Source organism: Mchenga conophoros, linkage group LG19 (assembly GCF_057382185.1).
Source record: "Mchenga conophoros isolate Kocher_MC1m ecotype Shallow Benthic linkage group LG19, M_conophoros_male_GT1.1, whole genome shotgun sequence".
Classification (NCBI taxonomy): Eukaryota; Metazoa; Chordata; class Actinopteri; order Cichliformes; family Cichlidae; genus Mchenga; species Mchenga conophoros.
This window is the reverse complement of record NC_140544.1, coordinates 9,389,252-9,407,216: the sequence shown is the minus strand read 5'-3', so window position 1 is coordinate 9,407,216 and position 17,965 is coordinate 9,389,252. Positions and strand designations below refer to the sequence as shown.

The 17,965-nt window shown below is 45.1% G+C and overlaps 3 protein-coding genes and 4 non-coding genes across 7 annotated transcripts; 2 read left to right on the top strand and 5 right to left on the bottom strand.

Moving 5' to 3' along the window:
• Nucleotides 1-440: 440 nt before the first annotated feature.
• On the top strand, nt 441-2,719 carry LOC146551727 (mitochondrial import inner membrane translocase subunit Tim9). Its single transcript, XM_085257951.1, has 4 exons — nt 441-667; nt 906-954; nt 2,075-2,170; nt 2,255-2,719. Exons 2-4 carry the CDS (start codon nt 916-918, stop codon nt 2,387-2,389), a joined length of 270 nt encoding a protein of 89 aa, XP_085114077.1. The 5' UTR covers nt 441-667; nt 906-915; the 3' UTR covers nt 2,390-2,719.
• Nucleotides 2,720-5,071: 2,352 nt separating this feature from the next.
• Nucleotides 5,072-7,193, bottom strand: slirp (SRA stem-loop interacting RNA binding protein). Its single transcript, XM_085256914.1, has 4 exons — nt 7,091-7,193; nt 5,989-6,047; nt 5,612-5,719; nt 5,072-5,359 (listed from the first exon to the last, which is right to left on the bottom strand). Exons 1-4 carry the CDS (start codon nt 7,152-7,154, stop codon nt 5,291-5,293), a joined length of 300 nt encoding a protein of 99 aa, XP_085113040.1. The 5' UTR covers nt 7,155-7,193; the 3' UTR covers nt 5,072-5,290.
• Nucleotides 7,194-7,463: 270 nt separating this feature from the next.
• On the top strand, nt 7,464-12,556 carry LOC146551725 (nucleic acid dioxygenase ALKBH1-like). Its single transcript, XM_085257708.1, has 6 exons — nt 7,464-7,738; nt 9,047-9,155; nt 9,535-9,697; nt 10,620-10,710; nt 10,843-11,036; nt 11,114-12,556. Exons 1-6 carry the CDS (start codon nt 7,601-7,603, stop codon nt 11,553-11,555), a joined length of 1,137 nt encoding a protein of 378 aa, XP_085113834.1. The 5' UTR covers nt 7,464-7,600; the 3' UTR covers nt 11,556-12,556.
• Nucleotides 12,557-16,321: 3,765 nt separating this feature from the next.
• On the bottom strand, nt 16,322-16,461 carry LOC146551724 (U4 spliceosomal RNA). Its single transcript, XR_014890087.1, has one exon. It is a non-coding gene; the product is annotated as a U4 spliceosomal RNA (small nuclear RNA).
• Nucleotides 16,462-16,810: 349 nt separating this feature from the next.
• Nucleotides 16,811-16,950, bottom strand: LOC146551723 (U4 spliceosomal RNA). The gene has a single exon (XR_014890090.1). It is a non-coding gene; the product is annotated as a U4 spliceosomal RNA (small nuclear RNA).
• Nucleotides 16,951-17,135: 185 nt separating this feature from the next.
• On the bottom strand, nt 17,136-17,273 carry LOC146551722 (U4 spliceosomal RNA). Its single transcript, XR_014890091.1, has one exon. It is a non-coding gene; the product is annotated as a U4 spliceosomal RNA (small nuclear RNA).
• Nucleotides 17,274-17,614: 341 nt separating this feature from the next.
• Nucleotides 17,615-17,754, bottom strand: LOC146551721 (U4 spliceosomal RNA). The gene has a single exon (XR_014890098.1). It is a non-coding gene; the product is annotated as a U4 spliceosomal RNA (small nuclear RNA).
• Nucleotides 17,755-17,965: the final 211 nt, after the last annotated feature.

The following is a 17,965-nucleotide window of genomic DNA, read 5'->3' as shown; positions in this document are numbered from 1 at the left end:
TTTTGCAATAAATTATGAAGAAATGTGAACTTTTCAGATAAACCATTATTAGTCCCACATGTATGAAATTTGTTTTTTTCAGAACATTAAAAATGTTATTATGATGAAATATTTAAAAATAAGAATTTTTCTTAGATTCTTTTCCTATAATATTACCTTTTTATAAATAATGAGTACTTCAGGCTTCCATACTGCATGTTTAAAGGCAGGTAGGAACCATCCAGCAGGAACCTTTTGTTGCTGCGCTCGTTCTCCTCACCTGAACATTCGTCACATTTTTCTCTCAAATATAAATTTTTATTCGTGTTTTGAGTTTAATAAAATTATTGATTTTAATAACTGAATATTAAGCTTAGTTTTAGCCTCATGTTGAACGTGTTTATTTTTTTAATTTACATGAAAAATCGCAAAAATATCGGAGAGAATCTGCTGCTCTGTGCGCATGCGTCCTTCAGTCCGTCACTCGGAGGTTCCCCTCAGGCAGCTCGGAGCTCTGGTGAAAAACTGTCCTCCTGCTGCTGTAAAGGGAAACTGAGCGCTGCTGCTCGGGAGGCTGAAGAAGAACATCTCCAGGAGAACAGAGGGACCCTCATCAGAGGGCGGGAACAAGGCGCTAACCGGGCTAGCCGTTAGCAGCAGCAGTCCGTTTAAAGTGCTGTTTTATCAGGTAGGTTTGTTCATCATGTCACTAAAGCCCGGGTAACCTCTGCTATCTGAAGCGTTACTAAACCAGCCAACCTAAGCTGAACGGTACACCTGTAAGGTCACATTGAAAGAATAACACGTGAGCGCCGGAGGAGCTTTAAAAGAGGCGGACCACGAAGTGCGCTAAAATGGAGGATTTATGAATGGAGTCTGGTATGTTAGCATTACTGCTAATTGTCGCCCTGTTTCCCCTCCCACAGAGTCCGAATCATGGCGGTCCAGGTGTCCGAGTCCGACCAGATCAAACAGGTAAGTGACCCCAAGAGTTTTCATGTCGACTCTGAGAAAAGAGGCTCAGAATTCAGAGGCACAAAGTCCGGTTACTGTGGCCTCCAGGGTCCATAGAAAGCCCGCACTGAACTATACAGCAAGGAGGCCTGTGAGGGACAAAACAGGAGAGAGCGACAGAACCGTAGGTAAAAATAAATAGATAAAAATAGAATCAATCAAAACAAACTCAAATACCGTCAATGCCAGAACACTGTGGCAGCTTATTGGGACCAATACTGGAGTGAGAATGTGTGGAGATATAGATATAGATGTATATCTATGTGCAACAGAAAGTGCACATGTAAAACTGCAGTGTTAAGCGATGCGGTTGAAAAATTTGGGTGCGCCTTTAAAAAGTTAGTCTAGAGCTCTGCATATTATATATTTTAATTTGAAATAATAAGATTAGTATAAAGCAAGAAAATACAACCGAATCACAATTTAGATATGGAAAAAGTAAGAAAAACATTTTAGGTCAAAAGATAAAGTTTAAGAAGTTAACTTCGTACAAAATCAAGTGATACAGGAAATGGTTTAAAAAGTAAATAAACGTAAAAACAGCAGAGTCTGAGGAAAGCATGACAAACATTTGAGTATTTAAACAATTAAAAAAGACTGAAAAAAACAAAAGGAATTTATCTGAAAGTTTTTTTATTATGACATCATAATCCCAAAAGTCGCCCCGTCGGTTGACCTGGACGTTTTCAGCGGAAGAAACATTTGAATTCATACATTAATGAGAAAAGTTCTTTAAACTAAAAGTCACAGCTTTGATCCAGTGGCATCGCTCTGATCGTTTTAACCTGCAGCAGGAAGCCTCTGTCGCACACGCAGGTCTGAGTTAATACATTTGAGCTCCCACCTTGGCTCTTTAGAGCAGCTTCACAGTCTTGGAGCACTTTGAAGAAAACCAAAACTGTTGACTGCATCAGTAAAACTGAGCGTGCCTGAAGCAGCGAGAGGATGGAGGTTAAAACCTGTTTGAGGAAATTTCTTCCCAGACCTGAACCTCGGATCCTTCTCGGTCGTCTCTCAGATTGTTTTGCTGAGTTGCTGCTCTGCAGCAGTTTTCTGAGCTGTGTCTGTTTCCTGTGTTCAGTTTAAGGAGTTTCTGGGGACGTACAACAAGGTGACGGAGAACTGCTTCATGGACTGCGTCCGAGACTTCACCACAAGAGACGTGAAGCCCGAGGAGGTAAAAAAAAAAGATGATTGGATGACAGAAACATGTGAGTGAAGGAACATCTGGATAAAATCCTCACAGCCGTTTGTGTTTCAGTCGAGCTGCTCCGAGTCGTGCCTGCAGAAGTACCTGAAGATGACTCAGAGGATCTCCATGCGTTTCCAGGAGTATCACATCCAGCAGAACGAGGCTCTGGCGGCTAAAGCTGGCCTGCTGGGACAGCCGCGCTGACCCTGAACCTGGGCCAGGCCGGGCCGTGCTGGTCCAGCAGATCCTCCGGCGCTGTAAAAACAGACTCTGAAGCTGCGCGTGAGGACGTTTTGTTGTAGTTTCTGACCTGAAGCTCCACCCCTTCAGATTCTATCTGCAGGGTTAGTCGGCTGTTCTGTGCATCATGGGAAATGTAGTTTCAGATTCTTTATTAACATGCAGAATATTCATTTAATGTGCACATTTGTCTTTTTATTGAACACAACGACCGACCGATGTGGTGATGATGATGATGATGATGATGAGCTGACCTCATTTTTCATGTGTGGAAATAAAAATAATCCGACATCAGGAATGTGTGGATGTTTTCATCAGAATCAGAATCAGAATCAGAATGGGTTTATTGCCAGATGTTGAGGTTTGCAACATTAGGAATTTGCTGCGGTGCTTCAGTGCAAACAATAAGAATTAAAGTGCTATGTAGAAAGAAAGATATGTGCATGAGATATACATGAGATATATACATGAGAATAAGAATTAAGAGTGCTACGTAGAAAGATATATACATGAGTGCAGGTGGTGATCAGTGCCAGACATGAAATGATGCAGTGACACAGCGTTAGGAAGTGCTTTACTGCATCCGGCCTCACTCTGGCTCTGCTGCAGATCACACAGTCCTGAGAAACGTTCATTTTCTTTTTGTTTACTGTATTTTTAACAACATGCAAAAAGTAACAAAGTTACTCAGTTACTTTTAAAGTGTTTTGCCTGCATTTAACATGAAATGTACTGTGTCTTGCATCATGATTCAGATCATTACCAAATACAATCAAACTCAGAATGATGAGGTCAGATTCTGAATGCAGGGGCCTGTGCTTCGTACCGCGCTAAGTGAGTTAGCTGGATTAGATTGTTGACGATTTCGCGTGATCCTGGATCGTTCGGTTCCCCGAAGCCCATCCGGGACTTGCTGTCATAGCAACAGAGCCGTAAGCGTAAACCTGCTGGGGAGCAGGTTTACTTTATGTAAACAGGATTAGATCGTGGCCACGCAGGTATGTCCGCGTCATTCATACGAAAGCAACAGCGATATTCCACCACTGTTTCACCATAAATAAATAACATCAATGTAACTAAAGATAATGCAGCACTTGATCCTTTTATTGATGTCACACAGATACATACAGGTCATTCCCTAAAAAAGGGAAATGTACTATTAACATTCTATTACATGTATGTGATTATTACAGATGTAATTCATATTTTAGAGTAGTAATTGTAAATTACTTCGTGTAATCAAGATGAGAGACCACGGCTATAAAAGCGAAGGTGGATTTGGGAAGTCTGTCGCAGTCATGTCCTGTCCGTTTACGCGAGCAACCCATTGCGGAAGGTGCAAGATTGATAAGGAGAGTCCTCAGAATTCAGCGTATATTGCGGGACAGACAGGATCCTTTAGCTCAGCGCGACAGTGTGCTCATAGAGAGATATCGATTTTCCCGTGAGGGTATTATTCACTTAACCAACTTGTTGACGAGGGGGTGCAGGACCACCACCTGTCTTTTTTTTTGCTCTGCCCTTTTCTTGGTTGCTGTTATAAACAAACAAACAGATTATTTCAGGGTCTCTTTCCAAGAGACGAAAAGCAATATAAGTGATAAATATTACCATTCTGTAGAATATTCTTATATTTCACTTTTACTTGTTCCCATGTTCTAGTGGGTCCTGTTGTGGCTCTAATGTGAAAGGGGATATAATATAACATATTATAATATAATATAATGTAATATAATATTGGATAATATGGTGTGATATGATAAATCTACCCTACCGCCTACTGGTGTTGGCCAGAGGGGCCGATGGCGCAATATGGCAGCCTGGCTTCTGTCAGTCTGCCCCAGGGCAGCTGTGGCTACAACTGTAGCTGCCTCCCCCAGTGTGTGAATGTGAGAGTGAATGAATAGTGGCATTGTAAAGCGCTTTGGGTGCCTTGAAAAGCGCTATATCAATCCACTCCATTATTATTATTATTATTAAATTACTTACGAGTTTGATTTGTCAGCAACTTTCTGCCAGCCCTCTCTCCTTGCTTTTGCAGCCTTTGCAGTGTTCCCTTGCGTTTTAATTAAACTCTGAAACTCCTGAAATCCCTCAATCAAGGGTTCTTGCTCTGCTGCCGAAAAATACCGAGCGCGCTCCTTCGCCATTTTCGCCGACCAATCAGCGGGTTGCCGATCACTGTTTCTGCTATCGATGCGTAGCCCCTTTTACGGCACCCAGTGATCGCACATTACTTCATCCAGCTGTACTAATCGTCAACAGCAGGTGTGTTCGGGGAACCGGATTAGCGAGCTCACGGTTAGCGCGATGATTTGATCTTGGATGTTTCATTTGATCTTGGATGTAGTAAGCGATGTACGAAGCACAGGGCCCAGGTCTTTTATTTTGAGTGTTTGGATTGTGATGTTCGCTCAGTGTGGAGCAAACTGCTTTAAAGACAAGTGCGGTTTCATCAGGATGGACGTGTTTCTATTCAGTTTGGTTTTTATTGAAAAGTAAAAACTAAAATCTTTGTCGTTTTACATTTTTGTGTGGACTTCCTCTGCTTTGTTATTTTAAAAGAAGTCTGTTCAAAGTTTTTCCTTCATTTTGTTCCTAAAGTGAAGGAGGAAGTCTTTCCTGACAATAGAACCATGAGGCAAATGGAGTTTAGTTTGGTCTTTATTGGCTTTTTTCTGTACAGCTCGGCATGAACGGTTTCACATTGCAACAGGAAGTCCAGCACGGCGGCTGACAATAAATAACAAGATGACTGACGGCTCGGTCACCAATTCAGTGACGACGATCAAACGGGAAGTGTGAAGCCGGCCCGAGCAGGCAGCCGGAGCACGGAGAGAAGAAGAGCAGCGCATCCTCGGAGCATCAGTCGTACTCGGCGTCTTTGTCCGACTTCTGTCCTGCGAACGGGCGTCTGTTCCTCTGAACCTGCAGCTGGAAACACACCAAACAGTCAGAACATCTCACACCTTCAGCGCCACAGCCACCGTCTGTGAGGGCGGGGACACTGAGCGATCAGAGGCAAAACTTCTGCAAACGTGCAGAAGATGACATCATAAAAGTGATCTGGTTTAATCCAGATGATCGGAGGAGCACAGAGGTTTTCTGACTTGACCACTGCTGCTTCAAAGAGACCACAGCGACTCCATTACCCAGAAGCCCTTGCTTTGGTGACATTGGTCTTACCTTGGCGCCCTCGAGCACGTGCGGGTCCTTCTGCAGAGCGTTGTTGAGTCCTTCCTCGGAGGAGAAGCCGATCCAGCAGAAGCCTCTGTGGAAGCCCGTTTCTTTATCCTGAGGACACACAGAGACGTCACTGACGTGCAGGCGCACGCACGCACACACACACACACACACAGACGCGCACACACACACAGACGCAGACACATACACACTCACTGCCACCACCTGCTGCTCACATCGTCATCTCAGGCAGTGCTGACACACTAAAAACATGCAGAGCTGAATTGAGGCATGTGTGTGGCTGTGAGGCTACAGGTGATCACTTCCTGTCAGGTCATGTGACTGTGTGACACTGAGTGATGTCAGTGATGATTACTTACAAACGGCAGCAGGCACTTCTTCACGGCTCCAAACTGCCCGAAGTACTCCTTCATCTCCTCTGAAACACACACAGGAACACGTCAGTCCGAACACCTGAGTGTCTGCACCTCACCTGTCCTGCTTCCTCTCACATCCCCTCACATCTGCCGTCATCTAGTGCTTCGAGTGGGTAGTGTCTCACACATCACAGCCTGTCCAGCCCCTCCCTCGACCCCACGGAGGATGCCATCACCCTTCACACAGCGCTGAGCTATCTGGAGAACAGGAAGAGCTCCATGAGGATGCTCAACACCAAACTGGACCACCTTCAGATTCCCTGATCCTGGGATCCAGAGAATAACCTGAAGCTGAACATCCTTAAAACCAAAGAACTTATAATGGACCTCAGGAGGCACAGACAGGTCCACTTCCCCCCTCATTATAAACGGAGGACGGGTAGAATCTGTTTCCACCTTCAGGTTTCTGGACACCTGATCTCACCTCCGACCTACAACACCATCGCCGTGGTAAAGGAGGCCCAGCAGTGGCAGCACGTCCTTGGTGTCCTGAGGAAGAAGAACCTGGACCTGCTGCTGGCCTTCTACTGCTCCTCAGTTGAGAGCGTGCTCTCCTCATTCAGGTCACTCACACACAAACTGTTCACACCAAGTCTTTTCTACCTCGGAGCACTTTGCTCTCCACTGTGGGCCTTCCTGTTGTTTCTTATTTATTCCTGTTGTCTACTTTTTATATTTTATTCCTGCACAGCGGTGGAGCACCCACAGTTACAATAAACGCATATTCTATTCTATTCGTGCTTCAGAGTGTGGACGGAAGCTCAGGATCAGTCAGAGGATCACTCAACTGTGACTCAAGCAAAACTGCTCTGACGTCATCAGCGTGGCCTGTATTAAGGGCAGTCTTTTAACGTGAACTGCCTCAGGTAAAACACCGGTAAGCTGCAGACACGTGACTGACCTACCGGACACCTTAGTGCACGTTAAATTCTTCCCTTCTTCGCGTGCTAATCTACCTGACGATAATCGACACGCGTGATCGGCTGCACACGTCACATGTCGTCACTAAAATCAAACCTGACTGATTGATAATGAGCAGACTTACTGGTGGCCACAGTCCACGGCACTTTGGACACGAACACCTCGAACACTTTCTTGGACGCCGCCATGTTGCTCCCTCTGACCTGTGACGTAATTGTGCGTTCAGGGCCCTGGGTAGCGTCTGATTGGTGGGTGCAGGAGTTTAAATATGTGAATTCTTTCAAGCCTAACTTTGAACAAATTTATTTTTCAGAGTTGGTTGTTCTTCCGTTTTTCTCTCAAATCCTTTTAACCAATATTTCGACGTGTCTGCATTTTATTTGTAATCTATTTCTTATTCCTGATCAAGGCTCTGAATAAAATCATTTTTAAGAAAAAATGATTTCCGAGGTTCAGTAAATGCAGCTTCGATCACGTGATTGAGCACCGTGACCCGCGTGCACAGTGACATTGAAACATGTTACAGTTTGTCTCTCCCCGCTCGCGCTGTTAACTGTTTAAATATCTGTTTGTTTTGTTCTTTCATTTTTGTTAGTTTTTACTTCCGGAGCAGGGCGTGCAAGACAGTGACGTCATGGCTAAGATGGCAGCCTCCATGGTGGAGGGTGGAGAGGATTCGTTTCGGAAGATATTCAAGTTTTACAGGAGAAGGAACCCCCCGCCGGACCTTAGCGACGTCATCGACTTTTCCAGGTGTGCGCCCGGTGAACAGGTGAGAGCAAAGCGCGCTCCCGGCGTCTAGCAGCCATCTTTCTCCTTGTTCTTCTTCATGGGTCAGTTTGAAGTTTGACTTCTCTGACCAACAAAGTGAACAGTTCCACAGGTTACCTCCACCTGCCCTCATCTGTCCACTTTCATTTCTGATCAAACTCACCTGGATCGATTATTTCATCGATCATACCGATGACTGTGTGTCACAGAGGGAAGTTTGAAGGTGGACTGGTTCAGGTCTGCTGAAGAACAGGTGCAGACAGCACCTGAGCGAAAATGATTTTACAACCCTGACGTCTGCTAATGATGTGTGTGCAGTGTTGGGAAGGTTACTTTTAAAATGTATTCCATTACAGAATACAGAATACATGCCCCAAAATGTATTCTGTAACGTATTCCGTTACGTTACTCAATGACAGTAACGTATTCTGAATACTTTGGATTACTTAATATATTATCATGCTTTTTACAACAACGTGAATGTACTATTGCTGTGTGATTTATTACTATTACTGAAGGTCCGCGACTCCGAACTGTAGTAAAGGGACCTCTGACTAATACGGCGGGGTCCCTGTCGGCTCGTAGCCGAAAACTAGCTCTACTTTGTTGTGTGGGTCAACTTTTCTTGCGAGAGACAGAGAGAGGCGTTGAAAGACTGCTCCAACGGAACTTATTGTTTTCGGAGGAAAACACGAACACGGTGTACAGTCGAGTCTTAATAGCTTACTTACAACTGGGCTCGTCAGGCACTCTTCTTGGCTGAAGTGATTATTATTATATTTACATGCTTCCAGCTCCTGTTTTTCCTCGATGACAACTCGTACCTTTCCACTCCCCTTTTTCTCCCTCCTCGCGCTCACAGACCCATAACGTGTATGGCAGTCCATTCTCCCTGCAGCACGGACTACACTGCCCATGATGCTACATTCTTTAGAGCTATGCTTGTAGCATTCTGCCTGTTAGCTTAGCACAACAACAACAACAACAACGAAAAGGCGCTCTCTCACCCAGGAAACACACAGTCGCAGAGAGAGAGAGAGCGTCGCCCTGTAACCATGGCAACCGTAACGCTGCCGCCTGGAACAACAGAACGTAGCTGTCAAACAAAACCCAAACAGTCCTGACCCGCGACAAAATGAAACAGGAAAGTACCGCAGTGTAATCCATTTATTTCAACAAAGTAACTGTACTCTGAATACCACCTTTTTAAACGGTAACTGTAACGGAATACAGTTACTCATATTTTGTATTTTAAATACGTAACATGTATTCCGTTACTCCCCAACACTGTGTGTGTGTGTGTGTGTAGATTGTTCCAGTTAACCTCGACACCGCCGCGGTGAGCGATGTGGAAGCCACTAGAGTCGGATTACAGCCCGTCAGAGAGTGGCGAGCCTTCGGCCTGCGAGGACACCCAGGTACACGCTCACGTCAGAGTTTAAATAAAGTTTGGATGCGTGCGGTCTGGTTCAATTCAGTCCGGCTGTAAAGAACCAAATAACAGCGACAGTTGCCTCGCGGCGCCTCGTACTGTGAGGTAAAGCGTAGGGAGAAGCCGGCTCTGAGGCAGGTTACTGAGAGTTGGTCTCATTTTTCCATGTTTCAGGAACTGAAGTGTTTTTAGTCTAGCTCACTCTGCTGTGGCCTGCTGCTGAACACACGAGCTGCTTTATGTCTTTGTTACCTGCTTCATCTGAAGATGGCCCATGAACTGGACCGAGTTTAGTGCTCTGGGTACACGAGGATGATGATGATGATGATGATGATGATGATGATTCTGTACTCTTCCTCGTCCAGGGTTCATCTTCATCTCCGATCCGTTCCTGCGCGGCACGCAGCCGTTCTGGCTCCGACAGTGTCTGAAGATTTACCCTCAGAAACCAAACATCTGCAACCTGGACATGCACATGTCCCCCTTAGAGACTCAGGACATCTGGGGACAGAGTATGCACAGCCTGAGGTGAGACTCACAGGTGTGTACAGGTACGTGCTGCACAGGTCACAGCAGGAGGAGCTCGACCTCCCGATGAAGGTAAACAGTCTACTACCAGCAGGGGTCACTGCGACACCACCACAGCCACCAGCTGCTCGGGTGTATCTGCGCCTGGTCATGTGTGCGTGTTTGGAGGTGGCGGTCTGAGCATGGCTAAAGACCATCAGAGCTCTGAGTTTACAGCTGATTTTCAAACCGTTTCGCTTCTTCCAAATCCTCAAATTATGCAAATGACCCCGTTTAAAATGCCGCTTTTTCTCCCCCAACATTCCTCTAACATTCCTCTGATCTTCCCTAAATGTTCCTCAGACATTTCTCCAATGTTCCTCAGATTTTTCCCAAATGTTCCTCTGACATTCACCTGATGTTCCGCTGATGTTGACAGGAGCGCAGATTGTTTCTTTAACCTGATGTTCGTATTGCCATCGTTGGTGTCAAGCAGCTGCTTTTTGTGACCTTCTGCTGTGAAAGCTGAGAGTGAAGTGAAAAAGTGAGGAAGGGTTAGTGTTTATGAGTGCAAACAAAACCTCGGAGCCTCTGTTTCCTATTTTATGCAAGAAAAAGCAACTCAAGTGTTTAATTACTGAAAATCCTTGGTGCTCGACTGCTGCAGTGTCTAATGAATTCAGTGCCACCAGGTGGCGCTGTTTTAAAGTCTGCTGTTGTTTGCAGGTTTGGGGAGCTCAGCTGCTGTCGGATCTTTGAACAAACTGTGTGCCCTCGTCTTCCTCTTTAACCTATTTCATCAGCATACTTTACTGATCCCTAAGGAAATTATGTGGGTTACAGTTGCTCCAGTACAGTAACAGACCAGACTATTTAACAATGCAATGTGTTCCAGATCTACAGATTTAAGAAATAACACAATATGTAAAACTTTGATCCGCAGATCTTCTCCGGCTGGAAAACGAGAAGCGCGGACTCTCCTGGAGCGGCTGCGCTGGGTCACGCTGGGCTATCATTACAACTGGGACACAAAGGTGAGCATCTGCTTCACCTCTTTACTGCTGCTCCTCCAGCAGCACGGGCGGGGACGGTTTCAGAGCAAACGTTTGCCACGGTCTGTTGTGGCGCCCTTTCTCTTCATCTCACTCCTCCCCTCCTGTTTGCAGACGTACTCTCCCAGCAGTCACACTCCTTTCCCACGTGACCTCCACCTCCTCTCCGCTCACGTGACAGCTGCCTGCGGCTTCCCTGGCTTTATCTCAGAAGCGGGAATCCTCAACTATTACCGATCAGACTCTTCTCTGGGAATCCACGTGGACGAGTCGGAGCTGGACCACACTCGACCGCTGCTGTCGTTTAGGTGGGACGCTTGTTTTTTCACCGTCGTTATGCGAAGGACATGTTTGAATTCCCTGTTTTTCCGTGTTGTCTTTACAGTTTTGGTCAGTCAGCCATCTTTCTCCTGGGCGGCCCCCACAGACAGGACCCCCCCAGAGCCATGCTCATGCACAGTGGGGACGTGATGGTGATGTCAGGGCCCAGCCGCCTTCTGTACCACGCAGTCCCACGAATCCTCCCCGCACCTCCGGGGCGTCTGGCATTAGAGACGGGGGGAAGCATCCAGACCCCCCCACCACAGGAAGGCTCCGTGGTGGAGCCGGTGTCCGAGGAGGAATGGGCTGTCTGCTCCAGGTACATCCAGAGCTCCAGAGTGAATGTGACTGTCAGACAGGTGCTGGCACCTGGACAGAAATTTCCAGAAACTCCCCGTTCTCACCAAACCACGGACACTGGACAGACGGACGGATACGATGATGGAGAGAACGGAAAGAGGAAGAGGAGCAGCAGTGACTCTCCTTATGCTGCAGAGACTCACTGAGGGCACTTACAGCACGGGCCTCCATGAAGGACGGCTTCTGCTTGGTTACTGGGTTTATTTGTTAAAGGATTTATGTGGGTCAGTGTGTAGATGCTGCCAGAGACGGGACGAGACCCGATCTAAAGATGAACTCTTAGGAGTCGGTGCTAATCTGGATCTGTTAATCTGTTAAAATGATTGTTTAACGATTGTGTGAATACAGTCCATGATTCAGTGAGCAGTAGTCATGAAGAAAGAAGATATAATCCAGTACCCAGATCGAGGTCTATGTATGTATGCAATGTTCTCTCTAAGCTGTGCACATGCGCACTGCTGGCACGTCTCTGCGCACAGAACATCTGCGTTGCGCACAAAAAAATCTAACCTGAATTGAAATTAAAACTTTAACAATTCTGTTTTGCAGTGTGAGTCAGTGACTGGCTGCTCCCATATGGGATCAGAACGATGCCACCGTATCCCATAGTCCAGCCAATGATGCGATTCACATTCGTATATACGCAGCTAACCAATGTGGTTGACAGGCTATGACACGTTAATGACAACGTGTACAACCATTGGAGACGTGAGCAGGACAGACGGAACAACTGACGGGAAAAGTGTGGACTTTATACCAGTTTTTAAATTGTGTTGATCGTTGTTTATATTTACTGCAGGAAGAAACGGTAAAAACATTGTTTTATAAGGAAACGCTCGAAAGCCTGTGAGCAAAAACAAAACCAAAAACACCCTCACTGTGAGAGATTTGCACCATAGTTAGTGTGTAGTGTAGTCAATAGTTTTGTTGTGTGTGTCAGAACAATGATGCAGAACAGCTGATTGTGCTGTAAATAGTTGGAAACACCTTTAAAAAGAAAAAAATTAAAAATTTAAAAAAAAAAAAAAAATATATATATATATATATACACATACACATACATACATACATACATACAGTGGGGCAAAAAAGTATTTAGTCAGCCACCGATTGTGCAAGTTCCCCCACTTAAAATGATGACAGAGGTCAGTAATTTGCACCAGAGGTACACTGCAACTGTGAGAGACAGAATGTGAAAAAAAAATCCATGAATCCACATGGTAGGATTTGTAAAGAATTTATTCGTAAATTAGGGTGGAAAATAAGTATTTGGTCACCTCAAACAAGGAAAATCTCTGGCTCTCACAGACCTGTAACGTCTTCTGTAAGAAGCTTTTCTGTCCCCCACTCGTTACCTGTATGAATGGCACCTGTTTGAACTCATCATCTGTATAAAAGACACCTGTCCACAGCCTCAAACAGTCAGACTCCAAACTCCGCCATGGCCAAGACCAAAGAGCTTTTGAAGGACACCAGGAAAAGTATTGTAGACCTGCACCAGACTGGGAAGAGTGAATCTACAATAGGCAAGCAGCTTGGTGTGAAAAAATCAACTGTGGGAGCAATCATCAGAAAATGGAAGACATACAAGACCACTGATAATCTCCCTCGATCTGGGGCTCCACGCAAGATTTCATCCCGTGGGGTCAAAATGATCATGAGAATGGTGAGCAAAGATCCCAGAACCACACGGGGGGACCTGGTGAATGACCTGCAGAGAGCTGGGACCAAAGTAACAAAGGTCACCATCAGTAACACACTACAACGGCAGGGAATCAAATCCCGCAGTGCCAGACGTGTCCCGCTGCTGAAGCCAGTGCATGTCCAGGCCCGTCTGACGTTTGCCAGAGAGCACATGGATGATACAGCAGAGGATTGGGAGAATGTCATGTGGTCAGATGAAACCAAAGTAGAACTTTTTGGTATAAACTCAACTCGTCATGTTTGGAGGAAGAAGAATACTGAGTTGCATCCCAAGAACACCATACCTACTGTGAAGCATGGGGGTGGAAACATCATGCTATGGGGCTGTTTTTCTGCCAAGGGGACAGGACGACTGATCCGTGTTAAGGACAGAATGAATGGGGCTATGTATCGTGAGATTTTGAGCCAAAACCTCCTTCCATCAGTGAGAACTTTGAAGATGAAACGAAGCTGGGTCTTCCAACATGACAATGATCCAAAACACACCGCCCGGGCAACAAAGGAGTGGCTCCGTAAGAAGCATTTGAAAGTCCTGGAGTGGCCTAGCCAGTCTCCAGACCTCAACCCCATAGAAAATCTGTGGCGGGAGTTGAAAGTCCGTGTTGCTCGGCGACAGCCCCAAAACATCACTGCTCTCGAGAAGATCTGCATGGAGGAATGGGCCAAAATACCAGCTACTGTGTGTGCAAACCTGGTAAAGACCTATAGTAAACGTTTGACCTCTGTTATTGCCAACAAAGGTTATGTTACAAAGTATTGAGTTGTTGTTGTTGTTGTTTTGTTATTGACCAAATACTTATTTTCCACCCTGATTTACGAATAAATTCTTTACAAATCCTACCATGTGAATTCATGGATTTTTTTTTTCACATTCTGTCTCTCACAGTTGAAGTGTACCTCTGGTGCAAATTACTGACCTCTGTCATCATTTTAGGTGGGGGAACTTGCACAATCGGTGGCTGACTAAATACTTTTTTGCCCCACTGTGTGTGTATATATATATATATATATATATATATATACACACACACACACACACACACACACACACACACACACACACACACACACACACACACACATTGGGTGAATGTGCAGTAATAGCAGCAAGCAGGTGAATTCTGTACATTAATATGAATAGACATCTGACTATTTTACAGGATAGACAATATAAACATATTTAAAATTAAAGGAATTGAAATGTACATTGTGCCTTGATTTAGTGTCTGGAAGAGAGTCCTGTCTCAGTCAATTATAGATGATGTGAGAGGGCGGGTGTGTGTGTTTAGGGCACGGGTGGCTTGGGGATAGAAGCTCCTCTTGAGTCTCTCTGTCCTTGCCCGGAAGATGCGGAACCTTCTACCAGATTGCAGAAGTTGGAACAGTTTGTGGGACGGGTCCTTCAGTATCTGCGCTGCTCTAGTCCGGCATCTCCTGGTGTAGGTGTCCTGAAGCGGGGGGAGAGCAATCCTGCAGCAGCGTTCTGCTGTACGGATCACTCTCTGGAGAGCTTTTTGGTCCTTCACACAGCTGTTCCCAAACCACGATGTCATGTCATCATCAAGGACTCCAGTCACCCCAGCCATAAACTGTTCAGACTACTTCCATCAGGAAGGAGGTTCTGCAGCATCCGGTCCCGAACCAGCAGACTGAGAGACAGCTTTTTCCACCAGGCCATCAGACTGCTGAACACGTCATAGACACCTCACCTTCACTACTGGAACTTTAACATTATGCACTCCATACTGTACAGTAATGCCACTGTTTTGCACATGTCTCAACTCTGTATATTTTTATATATTTTATTTATTGTTTACTCTATTTAATTTGTAAAATATGTGTATACACACACACACACACACACACGTAGAAAAATATTTAGTATACACATCCAGAAATGCATATACTATTATATATTGTACATATATTTATTAGTTTCAGATGTAGCCATTCTTGTATTTTGCTTGTTTACATTATTGTATTTTGCACAACTCTGTTGCTTGTGAAGCTCGCACACAAGAATTTCACTCACATGTACTGTACCAATGTACCTGCACATGTGATGTGACAATAAAAGTGATTTGATTTGATTTGATGTTCTGTGTGAGGATGCTCTCTGGACCTGAATGTGGGCAGCCCATGTCAGGTCTGAGGAGATGTGAACACCAAGATACTTGAAGGACTGCACACTCTCCACTGGAGCTCCATTGATGATAATGGGCTTGTAGTCTCTGTGCTGACCCCTTCTGAAGTCCACCACCGTTGTTGGAGATGGCACCCAACACCACTGTGTCGTCAGCAAACTTCATAATGGTGTTGGCGCCATGGGTGGCCACACAGTCTGAAGTGTAGTGGGAGTAGAGCAGTGGCGAGAGGACACATCCCTGAGGTGCTCCTGTGTTGATGGTGATGCTGTTGGAGAAGCACCTGCCCACCCTCACCACCTGAGTTCTGCCAGTGAGGAAGTCCAACACCCATGCACACAGACGGCTGTTAAGTCCCAGATCCCTGAGCTTTGTGAACAGTCTGCAGGGCACTATTGTGTTAAACGCTGAACTGTAATCAACAAACAGCATTCGCACATAGTTACCCTGTTTCTTGTCCACATGGCTGAGAGTGGTGTGTAGGACGTGGGCGATGGCATCCTCTGTGGATCTGTTGGATCTGTAGGCAAACTGCAGCGGATCTGTGGTGTCTGGGATGGAGGAGGAGATGATGTTCTTCAGCAGCCTCTCAAACACCTTCATTACTACCGAGGTCAGTGCAACTGGCCGGTAATCGTTCAGGGATGAGGGTTTGCTGTTCATGGGCACAGGGATGATGGTGGATCTTTTGAAGCATATGGGGACCACAGACTTCGCCAGGGACTCGTTGAAGATGTAAGTGAACACACCTGCTAGCTGGTCAGCACAGCAGCGCAGCAGACGGCCGGTGATGCCGTCTGGCCCCGCCGCTTTCCTTGTGTTCACTCTCCTCAGTGCCGCTCGGACATCATGCTCCGCGATGCTGGTCACCGGTCTCTCACTGATGACGTCACTGTCCTCGGTAGTCAGGTGGTAGATAGCATTAGCCGATGCAGGATTTGAATCCCATCTTGGGTTAATGTTGCCAAGAACTCCTAATACCTGACAACTTCCCTCAATAAGTATGACGGATAGACATCGTAAATTGAAAACGCCAGAAATTAACATTGAAACAAATTACAAAGTCTCCTGAGAGACCAGCAAAAATTGCCATAGCTGACTGTGTTTCAAGTCATCAAGGCGGGAATTGGTTAAAGTTTTCAACCAGCAATAATCACGTCTCAGTAGAACTTCATAGACTATGAAATTGCCTCTGCACAAGAATAACCAGTGCGTTTCAGCTTTTCAGCTGGGTATGAATCAACACTCACATCACTGATGGTGCACTTTGAAATGTTGGGTGATGCAGGAACTAACTGGGTTTGAATTGGGGGATTACTCACGTGATTGGTTGATCATTTGGAAATCCCGCCCATTTATTGGTTCAGTTAATTGTATACGTTGACCAAGAGCAAAGGGTCAATACTTTGCTTCACTCGAAGAAGGACTTTAATCCCATCTTGTGTTAATTTTGTCAAGATCTCCTAATACCTGACAACTTCCCTCAATAAGTATGACGGATAGACATCGTAAATTGAAAACGCCAGAAATTAACATTGAAACAAATGACAAAGTCTCCTGAGAGACCAGCAAAAATTGCCATAGCTGACTGTGTTTCAAGTCATCAAGGCGGGAATTGGTTAAAGTTTTCAACCAGCAATAATCACGTCTGAGTAGAACTTCATAAACTATGAAATTGCCTCTGCACAAGAATGACCATTGAGTTTCAGCTTTTCAGGTGGGTATGAATCAACACTCACATCACAGTGCTGTCAAATGTTAAATGATGCAAGAACTGATTGGGTTTGATAATACCAGACACCTTCCCCTCAAAAAAAGCAACGGATAGAAATAGGAAATTGAAAACGCCAGAAATTAACATTGAAACAAATTACAAAGTCCCTTGAGAGACCAGCAAAAATTGCCATAATTGACTGTTTCAAGTCATCAAGGAAGGAATTGGTTAAAGTTTTCAACCAGCAATAATCACGTCTCAGTAGAAATTCATAGACTATGAAATTGCCTCTGCACAAGAATAACCAGTGAGTTTCAGGTGGGTATGAATCAACACTCACATCACTGATGGTGCACTTTGAAATGTTGGGTGATGCAGGAACTAACTGGGTTTGAATTGGGGGATTGCTCACGTGATTGGTTGATCATTTGGAAATCCCGCCCATTTATTGGTTCAGTTAATTGTATGCATTGACCAAGAGCAAAGGGTCAATACTTTGCTTCACTCGAAGAAGGACTTTAATCCCATCTTGTGTTAATTTTGTCAAGATCTCCTAATACCTGACAACTTCCCTCAATAAGGATGACGGATAGACATCGTAAATTGAAAACGCCAGAAATTAACATTGAAACAAATGACAAAGTCTCCTGAGAGACCAGCAAAAATTGCCATAGCTGACTGTGTTTCAAGTCATCAAGGCGGGAATTGGTTAAAGTTTTCAACCAGCAATAATCACGTCTCAGTTGAACTTCATAGACTATGAAATTGCCTCTGCACAAGAATGACCATTGAGTTTCAGCTTTTCAGGTGGGTATGAATCAACACTCGCATCACAGTGCTGTCAAATGTTGGGTGATGCAAGAACTGATTGGGTTTGATAATACCAGACACCTTCCCCTCAAAAAAAGCAACGGATAGAAATAGGAAATTGAAAACGCCAGAAATTAACATTGAAACAAATTACAAAGTCTCCTGAGAGACCAGCAAAAATTGC